This window comes from Notothenia coriiceps, unplaced genomic scaffold, assembly GCF_000735185.1.
Source record: "Notothenia coriiceps isolate Sejong01 unplaced genomic scaffold, NC01 NC01_scaffold00018252, whole genome shotgun sequence".
NCBI lineage: Eukaryota > Metazoa > Chordata > Actinopteri > Perciformes > Nototheniidae > Notothenia > Notothenia coriiceps.
The window spans coordinates 182814-207442 of record NW_011350953.1 but is presented as its reverse complement, the minus strand read 5'-3'; the positions used below and the strand labels follow the sequence as shown (position 1 = coordinate 207442).

Below are 24629 nucleotides of genomic sequence, written 5' to 3'. Positions count from 1 at the left end.
ATTAAATAAATGCCAACATTGAACAAAAGATAGTGACTGGTGAACAAAGAGAGAAGGAAAGTATTTTCTACTAACTCTTGATGCAACCAACACATGATGGCAGTTTGAGGTTCTTTCCTCTTGGAGTATTATTTTTTCTTAATATCTATAATCTGAAGAGGAATGTTGGCGGTTAAAAGCAATGCAATCTGCTGCTTTTAAAATAAATTGCATTTGATATATAATGCTCCAGGATTATTTATGGTTTCAAAGGAATTTAGCTTTTTCTTTTAGCCCACGTTAACTTTGAAAAAACTAAATCTCACGAAGAAAAAATGTAAACGCAGAGTGGTTATAATTAAGAGAATAAGGATTTAGTGTCAATCAAATTAAATTCAGAGTGACTGCCAAACGCGCACAAAATAAGGGCTTTTAACCTCAAGGGTTTGGTTCTCACCTGCACGTATTACGCTAGAGTTGCACGATTATAAGGGCATGCAAAATCAACCTTTAATAGTTGTCACACTCCTCAATCAGTGTGGGTCTTACATGGAGGAGCTGTGTGCCTCCGAAGTCAATTGGGTGCCTCTGGAGGCCCGCAGTAATGTAATGAGGGACTACTCCAACTGAGGGCCCGGCTCCTTTCTACACAATCACATAATTAATCTCCTGATTCCACCACTCACCATGTCATGACAGATACGTTTGTGTTTGGTGCATAATGGTGAAGTGTTCTGTGCTTCCCGCATGCCTTTGTTTTGGAAAACAGTTATAAAGCCTATTTCTTTAAAGCCTGCTGAGGGTTACATTCAAAACAACCCTCCCTTTGGGCCCTATTAGGAGACAAAGAGAAACACACACACTTCTCAAGCAGGTACCCTAATAATATGTCGGCAATTTAGATAATGACTGGGACTGAGATAAACTGAAGTGTGTATTACAGGTAATTGGATCTGCAGTGTTGTTGGCTACCTAAGCATCTATGGGCTAGTGTGTTGTGGTTCTTCAGCCTACGAGGGGCATTAGGGGATGGATTGTCAATGATAAGTATTGTAAGGATTTCCAGTATACGCAAACAGTTTTTAATAGGGATATTATCCTCCCACCCACCCGTTGACATCATCTGAGCCGGAAGCGAATCAGAACTGGCTTCGGATATTTGAACTTTTACATCATTTCTCCTCAGAATCCCCGGCTCTCGCGAGCACGTCCAGTTAGTCGAAGGATGACAAATACAACACCCGGGGCTGTCAGAATGATCAAGTTGAGAGAGTTTGTGTTTTTTCTCCAAGGTGAAGCCTAGAAAAGTTGGAGTCATAATGAGAGTTGTCAAGACTGTGAGGTGAAACGCAGAGTATAGCAGGCGGTGGGAGCAACTGGAGGGAGCCTTTGGGGGCCGGGTGGGCGGGGTCTCCTTGGCCTTTAAAGAGATTACCTTGGCAGTGTAAGGAGCAGGTCTACCCAGAGGGTTTAGGCGGAAGATAGGCCAAGCAGCCCATTACCAATACTGCGGAGGACCCTCACCAGCTTCATTAATAATCTGATGATGAATCACTACTTTAATTGGACCTTTATAGCTGTTGCCTAATCCCTAGTACCATCTTCTCAACTCCATTCTTAATGGGCTGGTAGTTTGTTTTTATTTCACACAATAATCATATTCTTTTATTTATTATGTTGTGATACTTATTTCATAATGGATGGGTTGGATAAATAGTTATGTGCTAATGTGATGAATCTTTAACAAAGCTTTTTTTTTTTTTTTTCAAAATGCTGAATTTGCACCGTTATGTCCATATGGTTGGAAGAATGGCCCGTTTTAAGACTACACACAGGGTCAGATTCCTCCCACTTTTAATTAGATGAGGGATGGTCTAATTAAATCAAATTCATTATCCACAGCTCTAGAAATCAAGAGGCTCTATTGGAAATAAGGTTAGGCTCCCCCTCATCCATCATGCCTTAACTAACCAATTTACAGGCCAGCCTTTTGCATGAGGCATTATTACCTTGTCATAAACACTTACCTTTAAAATCCTCGAATCAAGCCGTGATATGCTAAGCTTTTATCACATTAGTTTGTGCTACTGTGTCAGCCTCTTTCTGCCTAAGATAAAGTAGGCTCCCAATAATTATATTAGCCACATAAGGCGGAGACAGTGCAAACGACTGCTATTTAAAGCTGCCTGATAATTCTGTATAATTAAGACATAGTGCAGGTTCTCACACTGAAGTGGGATCGAGGGCTTTTCTGTGGTGAAACAATGGAAAACAAACAAACAGGGGTTTTTTTCAAAGCAAAAGAGGTGCTACAGACTGAAAAATTACACCAAGGTCACATTTATCTGTAAAGAATTTCCCTCCAAGTCTAATTCACTATACACTTGGCCACCATGTCTCATTCCTGCAGCTGTGAGTCACTCCATGTCCATTGTCTTCGAAACACAAAAAGCTACCATCATGATTATTCAGCTGATCATTCATCAAACGGCTCGTCTTTGATATTACTGATGCCGACTGTGATTAAAATGCTGTGTTTTAATAAACTCTCACAGCACTGAATCCCAGTTTGGATCCTTGCATATTTGTATCTGAATAGGTTTAGCATGTGAATAGTCTAGTAAAGATGTGAGAATGCTGTTTTTTAGAATTTATAACAGCCCACCATAGGGTCACAAGCCCCTTTAAATGCCACGCGGTGGTGGAGCCATATTCTGCAACACATGAGGCCTGTCCTCTGGTCTGTGTTGGAAAGTGAATTAGTAAGCTCCATTCTAAAGCCAGTGATAGCAATGGGCAGAGAGCAGTGATTTGTTGGCAGTGTATATTACAGCCCACGGTCAGGGAGGGAGGGATCAGAGAAGCATGTGTGTGTGTGTGTGAGGGATAGGACAGGGGGCCTTATCGCTCAGTGTTTACTCACAGTAAATTGAGTTGAAATAATAGTCTTTCTCTGAGGCCAAACAATGGAGCAGGCTGCAGGCCGAGGGCCCAGGCTGGTGCAGAGCTGGCCTGCGCCACTTCAAAATGAAAGGCTGAGCCCGGGGCTATGGGGAGGAGGCACGGCGGGAGGAGGAGGGGAGGGGGGGGCCTTTATGTGAGCGGCTACACCAGTCACGGAGCAGACACCCCTCTGACAGGCACCTGGGTAGGACAACGGGGCGAGAGGAGCGTGGAGCAGGGGGTGGAGTGATGAGGCCTGCAGGCTCTGTCATTAGGTCGGTGGCGGAGAGGAAGATGACTGCCCCGAGGCCAGAGGAGCGACAGGTCCCGGTGGGACGGGGACCACAACCTCTCTGTCCCCTGGGTCTGACTGGGACTGGTGGGACGTGTCAGTCGGTTAGCCCCCCCTGTTTCAACACGCTCTCATAACCTCTAGCTAAGAGTTAGCTCCAGGAGTCTAACCTACTGTGTGTGTGTGTGTGTGTGTGTGTGTGTGTGTGTGTGTGTGTGTGTGTGTGTGTGTGTGTGTGTGTGTGTGTGTGTGTGTGTGTGTGTGTGTGTGTGTGTGTGTGTGTGTGTGTGTGTGTGTGTGTGTGTGTGTGTGTGTGTTGAAAGAGAGAGGCGGTAGAGAGCATATCCATGTAGTGCACAGGCCCTCCTATGCCATTGTTTCTGCGTGTGTGCGCTTCAGCTGCACCTCAGATCTGCCTCTTCCCCTTCATTTATCATTCTGCAACATAAAGTGCTGCCACAGCATTATAGAAACAGCTGCTTTTTCAGACAGCCACAGAGAATGGGACTGCTCCCCGCCACACAAAGACACTCCGTGGGCTAAAGAGAGTGTAAAATCGGAGGGTGAATACAAACCTTTTTCCTTTTTCTGAAGGGGCTGGCCACGGGTGTCACTGCGGCGGGGGACATTGTCATCACATCTAAAGACAAATACGCATCCATATCGGCCCGATCATGTGCACAATGAGTGGCAGGGGCACCAGTGAGATAGGCGAGATATGCATAACTACAGCTGCATCACGCTCTCTGGAGAATTCATATCATGCCGGTTAACCAGGCTTTATATGTTTGAATCATCCGAGTCGAGGCACCTGTATCTCTGCGGGCTTCACGACAATATCTATTAATTGAGTCCCGTCCTTTATAAAGCAAAGGGAACACAAACCCTGTCAGTGCTCTGTTAGGGGTCATAATGCAGTCACTAAAGGGTGTGAGTTGTCTGGAAGTTAGCGCCGCAGGGCCATGCAGATACTGTCGGTTGGGTTTGTGGAGAGACCAGACGTGCCGTGCCATGCTCCTCCATTCTGTGCCTTTAAGGCTCTACGCGGAGAAAAGGGAATTTTGCCGAACCTGTTCTTTTCCAGTTGGAGAGATAAGATGTTACACTCCACCAACCACATGACAGACACATGCGGTGTGAACGGCTGTGTGGAAAGCAGAGAGAAAGAGCAAAAAAGGTTACAGACGACTGTGCCAGACCTCCTCAGGCAAAAGACATGAACAAAATAGTTCCACAGTAACATTAGCTGCTGCGATTGTGAGAGAATTTCCCTTTCAAGATTTAACACACAAACACCCACGTACACAATGCAGGTTGCAGCAAGTCCACACAATTATTTTATTGTTCTTATAGGGCTCTTTGCACCGAGGGTGGAATGCATATTGTAGGTAACAATGTTGAAATCATCAACAGATTCATTGCTGCAGGTGGTTCTTCAAAGATAACACAAGGGGAAAAAACTAAAGAAGTTTATGATTTGAGTATGCATAACCATAAAAAGAATACAAATAAATGACAAGTAGCAACAGAAATATAAATGAAGGAGGCATATGAGTCTGCAGTTAATGTTCAAGTATACCTTTATTTAATTGGTCTGCTTTGGTCAGTGATAAAGATATTTAGATTCAATACTTAAGTAAAAATAGCAATAGTGAAAATTAAATAGATATATTTTTCTGCACGAACTATTCCACTTGAGTGCAATTGAACACGTTTTATGTATTTAAAAACACATACAAGTACTCATATTCCTAGATTATATTATCTTATTATATGATTCTTATAATAAGATAATACCATTGTAATTTTATATATATTATATTTTCTAATAATTAGAAGCATTTTACTCTACTTATTCAAGGGAGAGTTTAAATAATATATATTTTTAATATATATGTATTTCAGATATCACAAATATAGTTTGTATCTGTTAGTCTATGTAAATAAAATAAATAAATAATCCTTAATAAGCCATAATCCTTTAATATAAAAGAACAATTGTCTACTTTTAATAAAAAATACATGTAAATAAATGAATATACCATACCTTAAACAGGACATCAGATAAATGTAATTGGATTTATTTTTAACAACATGTTTACAGAATGTGGTAGATTTTTCTCTTGTTTCCAGTATATTTTAAAACATTTCTATACTAAGAGAGATGGGGTAGATACAACGAGGAGCATTTGGCATTTTGTTGAACACAATGAGATTCTTTTAGCAGAGGTTTATCATTTTGTATTCATCTAATAGACATTCATCACTTTTATGTTTGACTCCCTCAGCAAGGCGCTCTTAAATCATACCAAGTGGGAAAGCCTATATTAAAAAAGAAATAATAATACTGATGCAAAATGACCTTTCTCTCCCGGCCGACCCAAAGAACCCTGGAATTTGTAGGTGGTCTCCGTAATGTAGCGGATGGTCTTTAGTGAAACAGCAGGTTTTTGGTTTGCTCTGCGGCGTCTGTGCGCCCCTCTGTCTGTTTGACACATTCCAACACTGCACCCTCTCCAAGGCTCCTAACTACCAGTCCGTCGCCATGGTTACAGCCATACATCCATGCCAGCCCCCTCTCACTGAAAGACATATTTGTTTGGCTAGTGTAGCTACGTTCCTGACAAAAAAACACAGCTTTTTAGCATAACACCTGCTAATCTTGGGATTTAGCTCTTTGAAGAGGACTGCTGATCACAAATTCAAATATATTATTTGAATGCTAATCTGAATGTTAATCCCTGGCCCCCGGGTCTTAAAGCATCCTGTCTTTCAATAACAATGTTTATTTTTCATTTGCTTTCCCTTTTTCATTTTCTCTCGCCCCCGCCCTCCCCATCCCTTATTTAGCTCTGTAGTCTATTCCCTCAGGGGTATCAAAGATGGACTCATCTTTTAAAGTATGTGGCAATTCAAGAGCTTTAATTATTTGGATGCTCCTATAGACGAGGATTATTATCATTTGTTTTGATGAGGGTTTAAGTTTGCAGTTAAGATTGGCCTAGGTGAAATGATCGGTATTGATCCTGCTCAATTGACGCAGTCTTTCAAATGCCAACATTATCTTATTTTGAGATGTGATGTCTTATTTTTAAACTGTTCCTCATTATTTCCCTTAAAATGGGACACTGTCATCAAAGAGGCATTTTATTTGCACCATTTCCATTATAAATCTTGTGTATTTTTTTCCTCTAAATTTCTTTGCTATTTTCTTAGATGTTATCTGCATGACTATGTGTCTGTGTGGCTGCAACTAAAGGAGAAGAGTTGATGTTCATTAAATTATGTTTTAATGCGGATAAATAAATGCAAAAAACTAAAAAGGAACAGATAATGAAAGACATACCAGACCAAAACATATACATCCTTATAAAAACGACCACTGTTTATTGACCTATATGTGAGTAGTTAACATGGTGTACATTACTCTATAATTGCTCACTGTATATCCTGTATATCTAGTCGGCAGACTTCAGCCGGGTCTTCTTTCTTTTGTCTCGGTTAAGACGCAGAGACAGAGAATCAAGGGGAGTGGGATCACAGACACATGAATCCGGATCTTGTGAACATCCTCTAATTCCCGGTCGCCTCTCATTCTGTTCCCCCTGCAAACTAATTTTGGGCTTAGACTGAATCTCTGTTAAATAAATAGAGCCCTCTCATACAACCAGCCTCCATCACAATGATCTCCAGATCATCTCTCGCCCATTAAAACCTGGGCAAACACTTTACTTCACACCAATATACTAAAGATTGGAGGAAGAGAAGAAGGGGGAAACACACAAGGGCTCTTTTTTCAGTCTTTCCCAGATTGTCTCCCTTTCTCCTTTGCTACCTATTAATCCAGTATCTTTCAGCCCTGGTAAACTCCTCAAGATGGACATTGCTTGGTTCAGGGTGGAAAGGGGTCAAGCTCCATTGGCCTCTGCACAGAGCTGTGGAATTTTTCATTAGTGCACAGCTGGGTCACAAGTGGCTCCAAAGCCGTCTTAATATTGTGTAGGCCCACAGATTAGGAGCGGAGAAAAGAAGCCAAAGCGTGATGCTCTCCACCAGACCCTGTCTTTGCATATTTGCAGACTTGTGCTTTAGAAGACCTCATATTACTGTTTGTTTTATTTCTTAGACCCAGAACCTCTAGGTCAATAGTAATTATAAAGCCCTCCAATCCAAATGTTGTTTTTTAACCGTTCCAGCTCTGAATCTAGTAAGATGAGTCCATTTATTTTCTTACAATAAAGAAAGTAAAGTATCTTAGCACTACTTATTTCACAATTAACCCTTTGAGGACTAGTTATTTAGACATGAGATCATAATTGTTTTTATATCCTCAAGAGAATTTGTAGTCCTGAGTCCCATTAGTAAATATAAGGATAAATGTTGTGTATCTGTGGGCACTTACAGTCAGCCGTAGCTCTGTAACATGTGATAGCCATTACACGTATTGTAGCCATCACTCTCTCAGCTCTCCCAGCTCTTTCTGAGGCGGCAATCACTCGCAGTGGTTTGTCGATGTTGGGCTCTGCTTCACCTCACGCAGATTAGCTAGGAAAGGGCAAAGCAAAGGGAGGCCCAGCGATAGAATTGTAAAGAAATATATAAAATGGGTGCAGATGATTTTACAGAAGAGTTTACGGGTGCTTAACGGGGAATTTTTTTTTACCTCTGTTCTTGGCGTCTTGCTTTTTAGAGGCACCGCATTGTAAACATGTCAGGTCTCCAGCGGTGATGGCCCTTACAAACTGCTTCACTTACCGGAGTGACAAAAGGCAGAGCTGAGCAATTTATAACAGCCTTGTAATTCACAGTCCTGTCATTTATTTGTTTAGGGATCAACTCCACTTTGGGAACAGGTAAAAAAATAAAATAAGCAGAATGCAAAAAAACATTCATCTTTCCAGTCACTGATGCTGTTGCTCGGAGTATTGTTTGTTGTGAGCTCTAAAAGCTGAGCCTAAATGCGATGTTGCACTCATTTTACATACTCAGGAACAGCAGCTGTCCAAACAGCATCATGTGTGCCTGCCTGCTTACTCTTGTATTTAGCTGTGTACTTAGCCTCCTCTGCTGCCCAACACACTGTCCTTTTCACTCCATGAGCTTTGTTCTACCTGTGTGGCTGGGGAGGATTATTTCCACGCTGTTTTCCTAGAGGATCATTAGCAGATACATGTAAAGGAGAAGCGTTTGGGTCGCTTGAAGCTGCAAGACAATTCTTGGCATACCTCTGTCGCTCCTGGAGCTTTGCAAGAACATGCAGTTTGGACTGTGTTGTTAGGGTAGCATTATCATACGCAGTATATTACCCATATTTCATTTAGTTTGACAGCAGGGTAATTTACACCTTCACACATTTGCTTTAAAATCATGAGATATCTGCACACTATGTGTTTTAGGCTATTGAGTCAGTTAGGATACTCATGAGCACCTCTTCCTCTCCAAACTGTATTTCAACTGTTGAGTAATCTGGGAAACACAGCCTCCTGGAATGAGATCATTTGAATAACGACTTAAGGGTTAGGATTTCTTTGTGCAGCTGTGCGGTATGGCGTTATGTACAGATATGCCTGGGATGTCTGTCTGGCCGGGGACTCGTCTGAGGAGCCGCACATTCCAGCGCATAGGAGCTCATGCTGCCATAGAAATAAAGTGGCCATATTTATTTTCACAATAGAGGACGTGTGGGATAGACGATCCTGGAAACACCTCACTCCAAACTAACTGTAACCCAGTGTTCACTATAACTCTGCTCAGCAGCTTGTACTAACTGCGCTCCCTCTGAGATGTAGGGCAGGTGCGTATGCATACACTAACACATCGAACACGTCTCCGCTATTATCTTTGCTATGCCAAGTGCAATCTGCTCGTCTCATTCCTCCCCTGTGAGCTCGCAGGCAGCCCGTTGCTGCGCTTCAGTGCGGGGAACAAGCAGAACCCTGTGGCCAGAGCCGTGTGATGAAGAAGGCACCTTTGGGCCATTAGTGGTGTACACATCTCCCGTTAATGTGTTTTACTTTTACCTGCTGGGAGTTTAATTAAAAAACAAAGAGCCTCAATTTAAAGGCCATTATTATGCTAATGTAGTAAGCACGGGATGGTGATTAAGCAGCTTTTAGAGCTGACTGGAGCTGGCCCTTGGGAGCAGAAGGATGGCACTTTTTATTTGGCTTCATTACTCTCCATGAATCTTTGCTCCGAAGAGAAATGCTGATACTATGAAACAAGGTCAGCTACTGAGATCATTTAGAGACAGCATTATCTGCCCCACTTTTCCGTACTGGGCTTTTCACCTGGACTGAAAGTTCATTGCGAAAAAAGAATGAAAGCTTTTTCACTGTGATGAAGTAAAACGTTTGGAGAGTCCTGTTATCATCCGTCCCTCTGCAAGCAATCAAACACTTGTATTAAATTCAGGTTGCTATTTTTAGACCAGTGTGGTCAGCGTCTAGTGTTGGCTGCTTCTAGAGGACAACAGGACCATACATAACAAAGTCATTTTCATGATGTTAGAGTTTAAAAGGTTTGCCTCCAACATCTGGGCATCAAATGTTTTCCTCTAAAGCTGAAGCTCTTGATGCTGATTCTAAGAACCATTTCACACACGAGGCGTGTCTCACGAGGAGCTGAGAAGTGGCTGTTTAACAATTCAGAGACCTTTTTCTGCCTCTTTGAGATGGATTTGTTTGTTTTCTTTCCAGAGAACAAGATCCCACCTGAAATGTTGGAACGAAAAATAAGCTATTCATTCAAATGTAGTCAAATATCAGAATATTTGGGATCTTAAGAAATAGGCTTTGTTGCCTTCAATTAGAGGAGAAGATCAATACCACTCTTACATCTGTTTGGAATATATAAAGCTACAGACAGCAGACAGTTAGCTTAGCTTAGCATAAAGACGGGAAACTGGGAAACAGCCCTACAAAGATTTATTTTAAAGTGCTTTATCTCATTTGTTTAATCCGTAGAAAAGTCTAAGTGTAAAAAGGGCCAATGGTGGTAATGTGCCATGCTGGTTATTTAGTTAGCTCGAGTTATCTTCCAGTCTTTATGCTAAGCTAAGCTAACTGACTATCGAATAAATATGAGTGCTTACAAACTTTTAATTATAAATCCCGGCAAAAAAGTGCGTTCACCACTACTTTAAGGTTTTTACACACAATATAAATGCAAGGATTGTGATCAACTATTTTCCTCCAACTTCCAACTACTCTGTAAAGACTTCAAAATCACCTATGCTCAAATGCTAGGAAAGGCCTGATTCGAAATGTAGTCAGGAAGTATCAGGCGTGCGCGGTTGACCGAGTGCTCCACATGCCCTTCGTCCTGCCCGGAGGCCCTCGTCGGACCTGCCTCCCAGCCCTCATCTCTCACCTCGGCCGTGATTGGCATGGCCACAGGTTTCCTGCTCAAACACGAGAGCCTATCTTCAAAGTAATAGCTTACAGCTGCTGCCGGGATAATCCTCATCCCCTCTGTCTTTGAAGGGATGCGGTGACATAATAGCCCAAGCTATTCTTCCCTTAATTGTTATAGTGTTTCTCCGAGTGTTGTTCAATAGCAAAAGGGGAGTAGGTGAGACTGTTGCATGTGTTGCTAAATGTAGCATGATTATCGAGAGACATAAGCAGCTCCATACTCTCCCCACTCCTCCCCCCCCCCCTTCTTCTTCTTCTCTCCTTATTCTTCTGAGTTTCTTTTATCCCGCCCAGTCCTCCTGATGCTTATCACTGCGGCAGAAGCATTAAATGTAATGTCTGTAGAAGGCAAATCATTGGCAACATGTGGTGAGAGCTTAAGATGTTGTCACACTTTAAGTTGCCCATAATCTGTTCAAAGGGAGAGTGCATAGTTCTCAAAAGTGCCTGAAAAAGAGAGGAAAGAAGAAGAGCAGAGAGGTAGAAGTCTCTCAGCTGCACTTGGCCTGGGTGAAGTGTTCATCAGACAAAATAACCGTCGGTCTCTGTTGGCTTTTGTCTTCATGCGTTTTTATTCCTTTTTGTCTGTGTTTTTTTTATGCATTTGCTAAAAACACAGCTTGTAGCTTTACGAGCCTCAACAGTGTGATAATCTGTCACTGAGAGGAAGAGAGAACCATAGATAACGCGAGAAAGAACAGCAAGGGATTACAGGTATGTGGACACAGGATTAAAAAGACGGACGTAATGATTCCTCTGGGAGGGAGGTATGTGCTGAGATTGGCTTTTTTTCTACGTTTATGAGTCCAGTTGTGGGGAGGCCCAGGGTAAATATTGACACTTCTCTCCGCTTGTGATGCGGCCATTGATCCACACAGGAAGAGTCTCATCACTTGATCTGTGCGCTCAGGTGTGGGAGGAGGAAAAAGCGAGAGCTGGGGGACGTGGGTTGTCCCGCTGGTGGTCTTCTTTGTGGTGTCTTTGAGCCTGCCTCTGCGACACCGGGAGTCATGTTACCCAAACAGCTGAATGTCCAGAAAGTGGATTTTAGGTGAATACAGGTCTTAGTGTGATGGGTCACTGGGATCAAGTAGAGTCAGAACGTGGTAAAGGCTCACCTAAATCACTTTAAGTCTTATTCCACTCACACCTACAGCACTTTGATATCTGTAATATCCCAGTGGCGCTTTACAGAGAGCTGTGAAGTCTCCTTTTCCACTAACGTTATGTTTTTCTATATATAAAATAATCATTTACATCTTACGCACAGGCCCAGTGCTCAAACCACTAATCAGGTAATGTTCGGGAGGCTGAATGGCTTGCCTCCCCCTGGTCAACCTTCACTGCTCACACAGTGGTGTTGTTTTAAAGAGCATTCTTTAGCAGCCGAACTTGGAAAGGTATTAAAGTGGGATTAGGCTCCTCCACAATCCACTGCTTGTGTCATTCAGGGAGTTTGTGTTCTCCTCTCCCCACTGCCACCTCCCCACTCCTCCTCTGTTTGATTGTGGCTAGCCGCAGGAGTGGGACTGACTGTGCCTTTCAAAGGAGAGGGGTAGGGTTAAATCCCTAGTCCACTGCTCCCTGCTAATTCTCCTTGTTCCTTAGAGAAGGATTTACTTCTGCTGCCAGCTTCTCAAAGGCCTTCTCTGCCCATCCGAAAAGTCGCCGTTGCCTTCCTGTGGAGGTGTGGTTGCCATAGAAGGGGCGTCATGCATGGCTATTCCATCTGAATCCCGCGGAGAATGGGGACCGGGGACTGAAAACAGGCAGAAAGTCCGGATTAGACCCGAGGACAAAGCAGGACAGGAAGATTCCAGAAGGGACGAATAGGAATTACAGCACCAAAAATAATGCAAAGTGACAGAGAGGGGAAATAGAAAAATAATGGCTTACAAGATTAGACGCGGCGAGGAGAAAGAAGAAAGGAAAAAGGGCTGAATGAGAATGTTTTCATCTAGATGAGAAGATTTGAGAGAGCGGTCGTAGGTGAATGCGGAGCCCTGGACGTATCAAACCCGCGCTAACAAGTCATTTCCTCAACTTTTGCTCTCTTTCTTAGTCCTAAGCCGGCAATCATGAGCTAAACATAAGAGTTAGAGCTGGGAACTCGTCTTGACAGATTCATCACCTCTTTCCCCTGATCCCAGCATGTAGCACACTAATCCCTCTAAAAACTAGGAAACAAGTCCCTGAATATTATCTTTACATGAGTGTGTCCATGTATGATTTCCTTTTTTAAATTTTGGGTCAGATACATTTTATGAGTAAGTGTTGTTCTTGACTTTAGTTTTTTGGCATCCAAACTTGGAAGTTTGTTTAGAAGACAGATCCAGGTTGGCAGGTCACTTAAACTAGAACGCTGCTTGTTTGAGAAACATGCCAAATGTTCTGTTTTCAAGGGATTATCCTTGAGGTTTTTCCATAGTTAGTAATAATAATCGTCTTAACTTATTGTAATAAATGAAAGATTAAAGGATTGTGTGAACCCTGAAGGGTGCTAGCTTTTGATATCTCTGTTATTATGCCGCTTTGTGATGGTTAAAAAAGAAAATTGGAGGCTATAACTGCCGTTTATTCTGCAGCAGATATAGGTGGTGATCATAAAATATGAAACTAGTTAATAACCTATCAATTGATGTGACGTAATTCAGATAACATGACATTATTTGCTGATCGGATGATTCATCATTTTAGAAAGCATAGACAACAACAAAAGCCACACTGTCTTGTTTCCAGCATGCATACAGCTGCTCATACACACATGTGTGAACACACACGCACACACCGTATCAGTACTCAATCAGCACCTATAACAACATTACCATAACAAAACCAACCTTTGGTTTCCCTCCGCTCATATTTACACATTATATTCATCACTATCGCTCATCCCTGCCCCGAACCAGCACATGATGTCAATTGCTCCTCTCGCTGCCTCACTCCCTTGCACAATGAAATAGATGTTCACCACAAATAGATAGGCGGTTGCCAGCTGTCTTCCAGACCAGGGCAAACAAAGAGGCCGCTAATAAATCCAGCTTTACGGCTGGACAAGATCAACCACACTCCCTGCCTTCTTGCTCCACTTAATGTGGCTTGTTCTGAACAACACGGAACAAATTAAATGCCTCTCAGTCGCCAATAAAACAATGCAAACATCTTCCTGAAAGGATATAAAAGAAGATGGAGGTGTTGTCTAGGAAATGGTGATAAAGGCAGTCTTGCGCCATGGGGGCACGATTTTAGACAGTAAGATGAAATATGAACAGAGCCCAGGGCAGCCCAGTAGTCAGCAATGAATCACAGTCTCCGATATGATATCTGATGCATTTAGAGTGTTGTGGATATGAAAGAAACGTGTACATTGTCAGCAAAGGCTTGATTGGGATCATCAGGTTTCAGTGATTACTGCACTGAGACACGATCCAGACTCTTTTTTTATACTAGTGAGGGGGTTTGGGTGCCTATGACTGGGCTCTTTTGGAATGACGTGGTGTCAGGCCCACCCTAGAACATTTTAACAGATGAGCTGCTGCCAGAAGGAGTCACCTCCCTGGCTGCCCACAGGCTGGGCGAGCCAATTTGACTCTTTGTCAAAAACCCTCGATGGGTAACTCAAAATAAAGCCACAGGAATGATGCATCATATGGCTTTTCGTTTCTGTTCTGTGTCGTGATACAGATAGTTAATTACTGGGATATTTTAAAAAGCATATATTTATATAATGTTAAGATGCACTTAACATTAGAAAATATCATCTATATTTAAGCTTGTTTATTGTCTGTGTCCTTTCATTTCAGCTCTGTCTCCCTCCCCCGATGCCCCTTATAATTATATTTCTACATTTTTTTATAGATATTGAAAAAGTCTAGTCATTGTGAATTATTTTGGCCATAATAAATATTTAGTGAAAATCTGAAATTGTGAAATAACCAATCAAAGCTACAGTTACTTTATCAGTAACTTTAGGTGAACAGTAGCCAATGTGGCCACATTTAGCAATTGTAGGGTACTGATAAATGCTAGACTGTGATAGAAGCACATGAAGAGTAGAGTTTCAGTAGCTGCATGATATTATCTATCTAGAAACCAATTAGCTAGTGGTCAAAACACACCAATGAAAGCTTGAGCAACAAAACCCTTAGTGTACTGAACTGAACAACAATGCATTTTATTTCTTTAACCTAACTTTACAATTACAAAAGGATGAAAGCTCTAATCATCTTTTTCTCTTGTTCAATAGGTTGTTTGCGACCAAGTGCAGCGGCTGCCTGGAGAAAATCGCCCCTACAGAGTTTGTGATGCGCGCCCTGGAGTGCGTGTACCACCTGAACTGCTTCTGTTGCTGCGTGTGCGACCGGCAGCTGAGGAAGGGCGATGAGTTTGTCCTGAAGGAAGGCCAGCTGCTGTGCAAGATCGACTACGAGAGGGAGAAGGACTTACTCAGCTCGGTTAGCCCCGATGACTCAGACTCAGGTGAGCGCTCTGCACCCTCTCACACAAGAGTGAGAACAACACCGGGGTGCCACCATCATATGGCACCCGCGTGTTGTATTCTGTATGCTCTGCTCCATCTCAGTGGGGGCCAACATAGACATGCACCATCATGTATCTAAACTGTGACTGATTTTAGTTAGTAATACTTAAAGAGGTGAGATATTTGTATTTCCCTAAGCTAGTTGTTCAATTGCTTAATATTTAAGATTATTCATAGATCTCACATTTATTTTTTCAGTTTATTTTTTTAAAATTAAAATGGTATCCATCCCTTTTTGATATGACTAATATTTAAAGGTGGGGTAGGTCATTTTGGGTTTCAGTGCGTTAGTATTTGGAAATATACAGCTGGAAAAAATCTGCCACTTCCTTACAGAGCCCCTCCTCCAACACACACGAACGCGCACATGACCGATGAGGGCACGAGATAAGTTTGTGCACAGATGGAAGGCTGACAGGCTAAAATGATTGGTTGTGCTTTTTACAGTACTACGGCTTCCACAGATTACATTTTTTTATGGATTTTTTGTCAAAGCACTTAAGATATTCATTGCTATCGGGATGTTAAGAGCATTCCATGGAATATAACAAAAAGTGTATCTCGAACCGGTTTCTCAAACTTACCTACCCCACCTTTAAAGAGCGACTTGCAGGTTAGAGACACCAGTGAATAAATGTGTAGGAAAATGATGAATACACTAGATTTTCCAAAAAATATACAGAAATATACACTACAGTGACATCTGGCGTCGTTTTAGTAAGACATTTTCACTTCCGCATAAAAAAGCCTCCGCACGTGACCCTCCCGCGTGTGACGTAACACGGGGGAGAGCGGCCGGTCTAACGTATGAATAAACATGGATCACAATGCTAGTTTTGACACAGAAGAGGTTGAAAATATATATTCGAATGCATATGATTATAATTATGAGCCTGCTAGGCGTCCAAGAGACCAGGAGCAGCCAAGGACTGAAAAAATAACGGCCATCGGAGAGAAATGGAGCTTTGGTGTCTGGAGAACCAGTGGAGAACAGAGCAGCTGTCTTGGTGAGTGAACGGCGTTAGCTACATTAATTTTAGCTAACGTCAGTCACATCACAACATTGTAAAGTTAGCAATCATATATCAGGCTATAACTAAAGTAGTATTGATAACAAAGTAACGTTACTGGCAGGACTGTTGATACTGATCCATAACAGAAACTAATGCNACTGCATTCGAATTTACACCACCGATCCAATGACGTAGGTCGGCAGGACAACCACACAGCAAAGCGGAAGGGAGCACAGAGCACACTACGTCTTACGGTGCCGTGTACCGGAGGGGAGAGAGAGCAGCGAAGGGGGGAGAGAGAGAGCAGCGAAGGGGGGGGGAGAGATGTAATACGGTTTCTTGATAAAGCTGTGGAGAGTATGTGCTGCAGGGAGGTGGATGCACAACGCACCCAGGAATGAACGCTAGCTTCGGTCCTTTTCCCGTGAGGGAAACTGTGGACTCGATGTCCTGACAGGCTTGAGCTTGTGCAACCTGCAAACACAAGCTCACCATGATTACAAATGGTGAAATGCAATGTAAAAGTACAGAAAAAATACCAGCTCACTGAATCACAACCGCTCAAACCAACTACAAACTACTACCGCGGATTGGGCAGAGAACAAGTCCGAGAAAGTTAACTCCCCCATGTGACGTAATATGACGCATTTGACGTATGACGTTAAAAAAAAGCAGTTTTTAGTAGCAGAGCTCAAAACGGCTCCGTTCCCTCTGAATTCCTTATGTCTCGTAAAACATATCAAATCCTGCATTAACATTTTTAATTGTAATTTTCAGGCAAGGTTAATCATAAATGTAGTAAAAAAAAAAACCTGCAAGTTGCTCTTTAAATGAGTTTTACATTATTTTTGATAATGATTTGGACTTTTTTTTTTAATCTTTCCATTTTTTATTTATCTTGTATTTAAAAATAAATTAAAAACAGATTTTAGATTTAATGAAGGCATGTTTCTTAGTTTTATATTATTTAAACTGCATATTAAAATAACTTTGTTCGTTAATAGTTATTTTGAGCAAAGTCCATGTGTTGACAAAAGAGGTCAATAAATAATAAGTTAAAAAGAGATCTCCCGTGCAGACCAGGCAGTCAAAACTTCTAAAACATGGCTCCATCTGCAGCTTTTCAATGGCAGATTTTGTAGGGGGAGCGTGGGTTTATGATACAGTAGGAAGTGGAAACAGGACAGAGCCGATCCACCCTGTATTAATGGCTCTCCATGCGTGGGCAGGATCTGGTGCTGGAAAGAATTAAATCACTGTATCGCGGTGAGTGACAGAGGGATTTGGGGCCTTTCTGCAGAAAGCCTGCGCCTCGGCTCTTATCAGCTCTAGTGTTCCTCGCCTATAGCCTCCACACACAATGAGGCATCTCGCCAAGCCTCACTGTTCACTACCATCTGGCTCACATTTAAACATGCACAAAAGCGGGGGGAATTTGTCAAATACATCTGTGCCTGTGTCAACTTTTGTCAACTTGTGGGAATATTTGCTCTGCGTCTTCTTCGTTATGTTGTGTCCCGGTGCATCGCAGGCATCTCTTTTGAGCATGTCTCCAGATTTCAAAATGTTGACATGAACAGTGGTTAACCCCGGCATGCCGCAGACGAAATGTAGGTTTTGGACGAGAAATGCAGATACTTATCAGAACCAGATAACCGGAGACACTGAGCCATCATGTGTGCCTCTCCTTACAGCCCCCAGACCCCAAAGGATCATTAGGATTCATCAACAACACTGCTGGGTTAGATTTTGAGACCCTTTTTTATGGATATTTGAATATTTTTGATGTGATGTTTACAGAACTTTGTGGCTTTTGTGGCAACTGACACAGTGATGCATTTGCCCACTACTAATGCGGAACTAAGTGATGTATTTCAAACTATATGTCACGTCACAAACAATTTAATTGGAATCAAAGATATTTAAGAATACTCCCATTTCTCAAGCTGCAGTGAGTAACAAGTAACATATTGTTTTCGTACTCTTTCGTACTCCTAATCAAAAGACAGAATCAGTGTATTCACTTAAGAATAACTCTTAAATTAATGAGTTGTTCTGGGAGAGCATTATATTTATTAGATGTAATAGCTTCAGTGAGGCAAGCTGACTTTAATGTATACAAATAAACTAACAGTAATTCTTTTAATAACAGAAATCCAACAACAACAAGTTATTACTATGTTTTAATGGCACGTTGTAGGATAGCGGCATAAAAATGACAAAGATTTAAGATTACTATTCTTTACTACCCAAAACTGTAATATCCTGCTGCTGACAGTACAAATCTAGCCATTGAAAGTTGTCATTATTTTAACGTCTGAAATATAATTTTTAAAAATGGGTTTTCTTGCTGTTTCATGGGAGATACATTTCCCACATGTACTAGCATTGCCTTTTCCATGTTGCACTTGATGTAGTATTCTTATCAGAGATTGATTTAGTGTAAATCAGACAAAGCTGAGGGCAATAAATTACACATGGCGCACAGTCCGGCTCAGTGACATATGTACATATTTCATTTGGCTCTCCAAGACTTCTGTAAGGTTAATCGTACATACAGCCTTTTCCGTTTTGTAATAAATTGATAACAAGTATCAAAAACACATGTGTCTCCTTTGATTATGCACTTCTGGTGTGTGAATCTCCCGAAATAGCATAAAGCGAGAATATATTTATTAGCAGACTGTCACTGACTGAAAGGGTGTAGTCGGTTCCAGCTCGTACTCATGACATGGAAAAATGACTCTCTCTGCAGAGAAAAGTGACGATGAGGAGTTGGACATCAAGCAGGAGAAAGGCATAGGAAGCCAGAGCAAGTCGGATGATGGGAAGGATCCCAGGAGGCCCAAAAGACCACGAACCATCCTGACCACTCAACAGAGACGGGCCTTCAAGGCTTCCTTCGAGGTGTCCTCAAAACCCTGCAGAAAGGTAAGAAAAAGCTCAAATAATCCCTTCAAGAAGATATAAAAAAAGGTCTGCATGGTCTGAATTTATGGTAATGGAGGTTTACTGTAGAGGCCGACCACGAGCCCTACAGTAGTTTCACAAATAAAATTCTCAAATTAAAAAAATCTCCCCCACCTCAGAGCTGCGCTTTGAAGTGGCGAGCAGCATTCTGTTCTGTGTTAGCCGAGGCAGGCTGGTGTAACGCAGACCGCCTGCACCAAATGTCATACTGAGATAGGAGAGCTGCCTCCAAAGCCCGGGCCCTGAAACAGGCACTGCACCCGGTCCAAGGCTTTGAAGAGGCAATAACCAAGAGGTCCATAAGACCACTGCATTCATTCAACCTTCAATGAAATCAAAGCAAATCAAAGAGGCTGATCGGGGAAATGTGGAATAGATGTTAAGGAGGCAAAGTATTTCAGTGTGTTGTGGAGGGGTTTGTTTTCTCGTGTGATGCTGGAAATCTTTTCTCTTGATGCTTTCAGGTGAGGGAGACGCTGGCTGCAGAGACAGGACTCAGCGTTCGGGTGGTGCAGGTGTGGTTTCAGAACCAGAGAGCTAAGGTGAGAGCTGCTAACACGGGAGGAATTAGATACAACAGCCTTGTTCCATCTCAGAGCCCAGCTAATAAATCACCACAACTATGTGTGTTAAACTTATCACTGCATTCCTTTTCAAATGTAAAAAGAGTTGCAAATCTCGCTCACTCGCATTAAATGTCTACGCCCTCCTCTTTTCAGATTATTATCTTGTGAAAACCTTTGATACTTGACAATGAAGTGCACTCAGATACAGATTTGGTACGGTTCATTTGAGGGTGAACAGAGAGGAGCATCCTTTTTAAATTAAAGAGCGCATGTTAGTTTTGGGGGTTCCTTACAATTCTAACTCCTCCGTTTCAGATGAAGAAGTTGGCCAGAAGACAGCAGCAACAACAAGAACAACAGAATTCGCAGAGACTTGGCCAAGGTACAACACTGTACTTACCCTGCACACACAACGGAGGCTCATTGTCTCAAATCTCCTTCTCTGAGAAACTTTTTTATCTTTTCACAAAGTCCCCCTTTTCTCAGTTTGTTTGATCATTGTAAAGAAGAAAGTGTATCTGTGCTCATTTTAAATCTGAGTTTGAGCACATTTTGGGATGTCACAAGTGGAAGCCAATGGTTGTCAAGTATGCAATGTGATGTGGAGACATTCATGGATTATGGCATTAATTATTTCTGCCCAGAAAGCTAATAGTTCTAGGTACACTTTTTCTTGTATCAATGCAATATATCATTTTAAATATTGACAGTTACAGTGCTTTTTCTGGTGACTGCTAAACAGCATTAACATGGAAAACACTGATAGCAACAATAAGAGCTTCTTCTATTCCTTGTGTTCTGTTGGGGTGTCGTCAAATGTGTTGTGGGAAAAGAGCGCTCCGAAATTGAATGATTACACTGAATGACACATTATAAATATGTCACTGTGTGTAAACAAGAACACTTTATATCAAAAACAAGTCATAAATTCTGTCCAGAAGCCAAAATAAATAAATGGCGGACGTCATTTTGCAAAGCCACTGCAAAGGAAAGCGCAGGGCGGGGGATGGGCTCCAGTGATGAAGCCACAAGAGTTTTGTGTCCTTCTCACAAGTCGGTTAGCCAAGAGCTGTGTTTGTTAAAGGAATTATGGGAGAAGCCACAGGAAGGACTACTGTAGGTTTCCATGGAAATACTAACAGGCAAGCAAGCCAGGTATTTGGAGGGTGTTATGGCTATCTCAGACCAGAAAAGAGCAAAACAGAAACTCAGATTTATGTGAATTTGAAGATATTTAATTCCCAGGCATGAAGAAAAACATGTCCAGGCTGAAAATGCTGTCCTCAAGTTTTCCCCCTGGTTTTTTTGCCCATGTGCGTAGCTGCATTTTATATTTGCAGACTCATCCAAGGTTCTTTTTCTAATATTTTCCCCATCTTTACCTTGCAGAGGTAATGTCCAATCGGATGGAGGGGATGATGAACTCCTTCACACCGCTGGCTCCGCAGCAGCAGCTGGTCGCCATGGATCAGAACGGTTACAGCACAGACCCGTTCCAACAGGGGCTCACCCCCCCCCAGATGCCCGGGGACCACATGAACCCATATGGTGAGCATCCAACCAACTCTAACCCCCCTCTACCAACAAAAAAAGAAAGAAACACCCACTCCTGCTCTAAAAATCACGCACATGCCTGTCCCTTGATCAACCTCATAGCTCCCCAGTGTGGGACATGTGTTCAGGCCGCAGCTCCCCTGATTTAAGCCGCTCACAGAGCCGTACGAGCAGCTTCTCCTCCCACATGAGATAACACAAGCATACTCATAAGCTAGTGGGTTTTGAAGTTCATTTTCCAATATGTTTAATATGGTTTTAACTCCCTGCCTCCACTTCTGAGACATGCCCTGTTACTGCTGATGTTTTCCAATGGTGGTAAAAACATGTGGTCAGTGTGGACAGCTTGAGATAAAGTGCAATCCAGATGATGATTAAGGGTTGTGTGAGCTAATGGGACAACAACAAGTCTCTGATTTCCGTGTAATAATTAAAATGCAAAAGAGGCGAGGGAGAATCAGTCAATCGAAGTGTTAGTCCACAGGATGTAACTGGAATAACACATTTCTGAGCGATGTCCTCAACAAGCCCCAGAGGGACCATTTCCTGAAGTTCATAACTTCCTTATAATTTGCCTCCATTTAGTTCATCTCGGTAGTAAGAGCCCAAATCCCCAGTCTCATCACTGCTTTGGTTTGGGGAAAAGAACAATATTGGCAAGGCATTAAAAGATATGTCTCAAAACACTGTCCCCATTTTGTGCACACTATCATTAAGATCCAGAGTGTAATAAAGTTAACTATTCCCTCCAGAGAAATAACATGTTGAGGTTTTATGAAAGGCAGAAGCAGTTGCTATTAACCAGATCTTTTAGGAGGATGCCCCTTGTTTACATGCGCCCTCATAGACCGCAATTGTCCCATCGAGGGCAGCAAAAAGTGAGCTTTGATATCGAACAAAACCGCACTCCAAATTGTGATGACACACAACAGCCATTTCTCAAAGTGACTATTAGTAATTATAATTTCCCAACGCTGCTATAAATCTGAAATACGAGGTTGCATTGATTTTCCAGTGAGAGCGGGGTGTTGTTGTGTTTCTTTGAATGACGCCTCTGCCACCAGCCTGACAGCTATCTGTGTGTGTCCGCAGGTAACGATTCTGCATTCCATGACATAGACAGCGACACGTCTTTAACCAGCCTCAGTGACTGCTTCATGGCCTCGTCGGACGTCAACTCCATGCAGGCCCGCGCGGGGAACCCCATCGACCGCCTCTACTCCATGCAGAACTCTTACTTTGCGTCATGAAATAGAAGAGTGAAACCCATCAGCACAGAATAAACTGCCCATCTCAACCCTGAAGCGTGATGGCCAGGAGTTTCTACACCAACACGGACACGACAGAAAAAACCCTGCAGTAGCTCCTGGTTATGTGCTGAAGCTTACTCAAAGATAGTAAAACCACTTGTTGTAGGACGGTGACGATTCCTGGGGGGAAAAGACTAAAAATATTGTTAGATTATTCGGTAGGAGTGCTTATCTTTCACAGGAGGTCTTTTCTTTGTTCACTTAAAGAAAACAAGTAGATATTGAAGCCACTGATTACACACTCTCAATACCAAATCACACAGTGAATTTATACAGTGCATGATCAGTTGTAAACTAAATCTTTTTGTAAGCCCCCGGTAAAGATGTGGTATTTGGACTGTTTCTTCTTTACACTACATGGATTCCCATGTTCACTGTTAGCATTTTGATCACTTTCCATAGGCTTAGATATTGTGTTAATAGTAAATAGGTGCAGCATGTCTGCAAGAGTGACTGTACATTTGTGTATGTATGAGAGTTTGTGGAGAGGCAGAATTGTTTAGGAGAAAAAAGGTGGAGAATTGGTTGGACATGTAGGATCAGTGAAGTGTAAATACTTTCCCCAGGCAAATTGGATGTGCATGTTACAAAATGGAAAGCATTCTATTTATTTAACTATAACAGGCTCTTGAAGGTGCATATTAAAACTGAAAAGCTTTATTTAAAAAGGAGAGCATTTTTTTGTTGAGCAATTAGTGAGATCATGAGTGTTACAACTCATCTGTATGCCTTTTTAATATGAAGATTAACCCTTTTGTTTTGTTTTTTCTTCAGCCAAGCTGTAAATGAGCAATGTTGCTATTTATTTCGTACAGACCATAAACCTTTTGTTGTCACTGTCATATGTGCATTCTCAAAATGTTAAAGTTGCTAATTGACCAAAGTTGACTGGTTTGATGAATAAACAATGTCTTTCTCCTGATAACATTAAATATGGCATTGAGTGGTTCATTCATCATTCATATGGGAACATTTGGAACTCATAAATATCACCTGCTTACATGTATTCTCAAATCAATGCTTATGGATTTGTTTGCCATTCTTACAACATGGCTTTAGGGATTACAATGTCAGTCTGTGGGTCAGTATACTATTGGATGGATTACTATGAAATGAAGGAACAGACATTCATGGTGCCAAGAGAATGGGCAACAGCACAACACTAAACGCTGTGCCATGTGTTTAGCGCTATTGTACCTCAATTGATTCATACTAATATATACAAATACTAATATTTATGTTTCTCAAAAGAGTTTTAAATATGAAACTGATCTAAATAGCTATGAGAGGTATCATGACCAATAAACATTATATTCGGAGCAATAAACCTTTTTTTTTATCATTTTCAAAGTCAAAAGTACAAGACTAAGTACATAATTATTTTAAGAGTCAACTTATCTACCTCGTAAACCATTTAAATGGCACTCACCACCTCTGGGAAGTCCAAGAAAAAGGTTTAAACTAACATAGTCAATCGGAAATGAAGACAGATTCAGCAATTGCATGGCTAAATGTTTTACAACCATATTTGTGAAATATAAGACAAAGTTTCCAACTGGCTGCCGTGTTTGTTTGGTTTACATTTCCCGGGGCAGATTATGCAAAACACATACCTTTAGTAACCTTTAACAGTGCAGCAAACAATTCCATATCAAGCACCGCCAACTACAGACTATGCTGTTACACTTAAAGGTAGGTTAGGTATGTAAGAATGGAGAAACCAGCTCGAGTGCGCTAGAATTTGAAACTACGCAGCCGAAAAAAAATCTGCCCCTTCCTTCAGACTTCCTTACAGAGCCCCTCCTCCAACACACACGAACGCGCACACGAGATAATGTTGTGCACGAGATGGAAGGCTCACAGGCAGGTAGGCCATCCAATTATTTTTATTTTGAAATGGAACGAAACCACGGCAGACACCACTACATTTATTTTAGTTACTTTGCAGATTCTGATTAATGATGTGAAATATAAACAACCCTTAAATCAGACTTTAGTTACACCTGAGTAAAATTCAGGGAAGGTGATTGTCAAGTGCCAACAATCA

At 41.9% G+C, this 24629-nt stretch overlaps 1 protein-coding gene across 2 annotated transcripts in view; it reads left to right on the top strand.

Moving 5' to 3' along the window:
- Positions 1–23508, top strand: part of lmx1bb (LIM homeobox transcription factor 1, beta b) — a 46066-nt gene extending 22558 nt beyond the window's left edge. For both annotated transcript variants that reach the window (XM_010777565.1, XM_010777564.1), the window contains 6 exons: positions 14876–15108; positions 18938–19113; positions 19617–19694; positions 20034–20100; positions 21108–21266; positions 22365–23508. In XM_010777565.1, the coding sequence (XP_010775867.1) occupies positions 14876–15108; positions 18938–19113; positions 19617–19694; positions 20034–20100; positions 21108–21266; positions 22365–22522 (871 nt within the window). In that variant the 3' untranslated portion in view covers positions 22523–23508. The remainder of the gene's footprint in view (positions 1–14875; positions 15109–18937; positions 19114–19616; positions 19695–20033; positions 20101–21107; positions 21267–22364) is intronic.
- The last annotated feature ends 1121 nt before the right edge of the window (positions 23509–24629 follow it).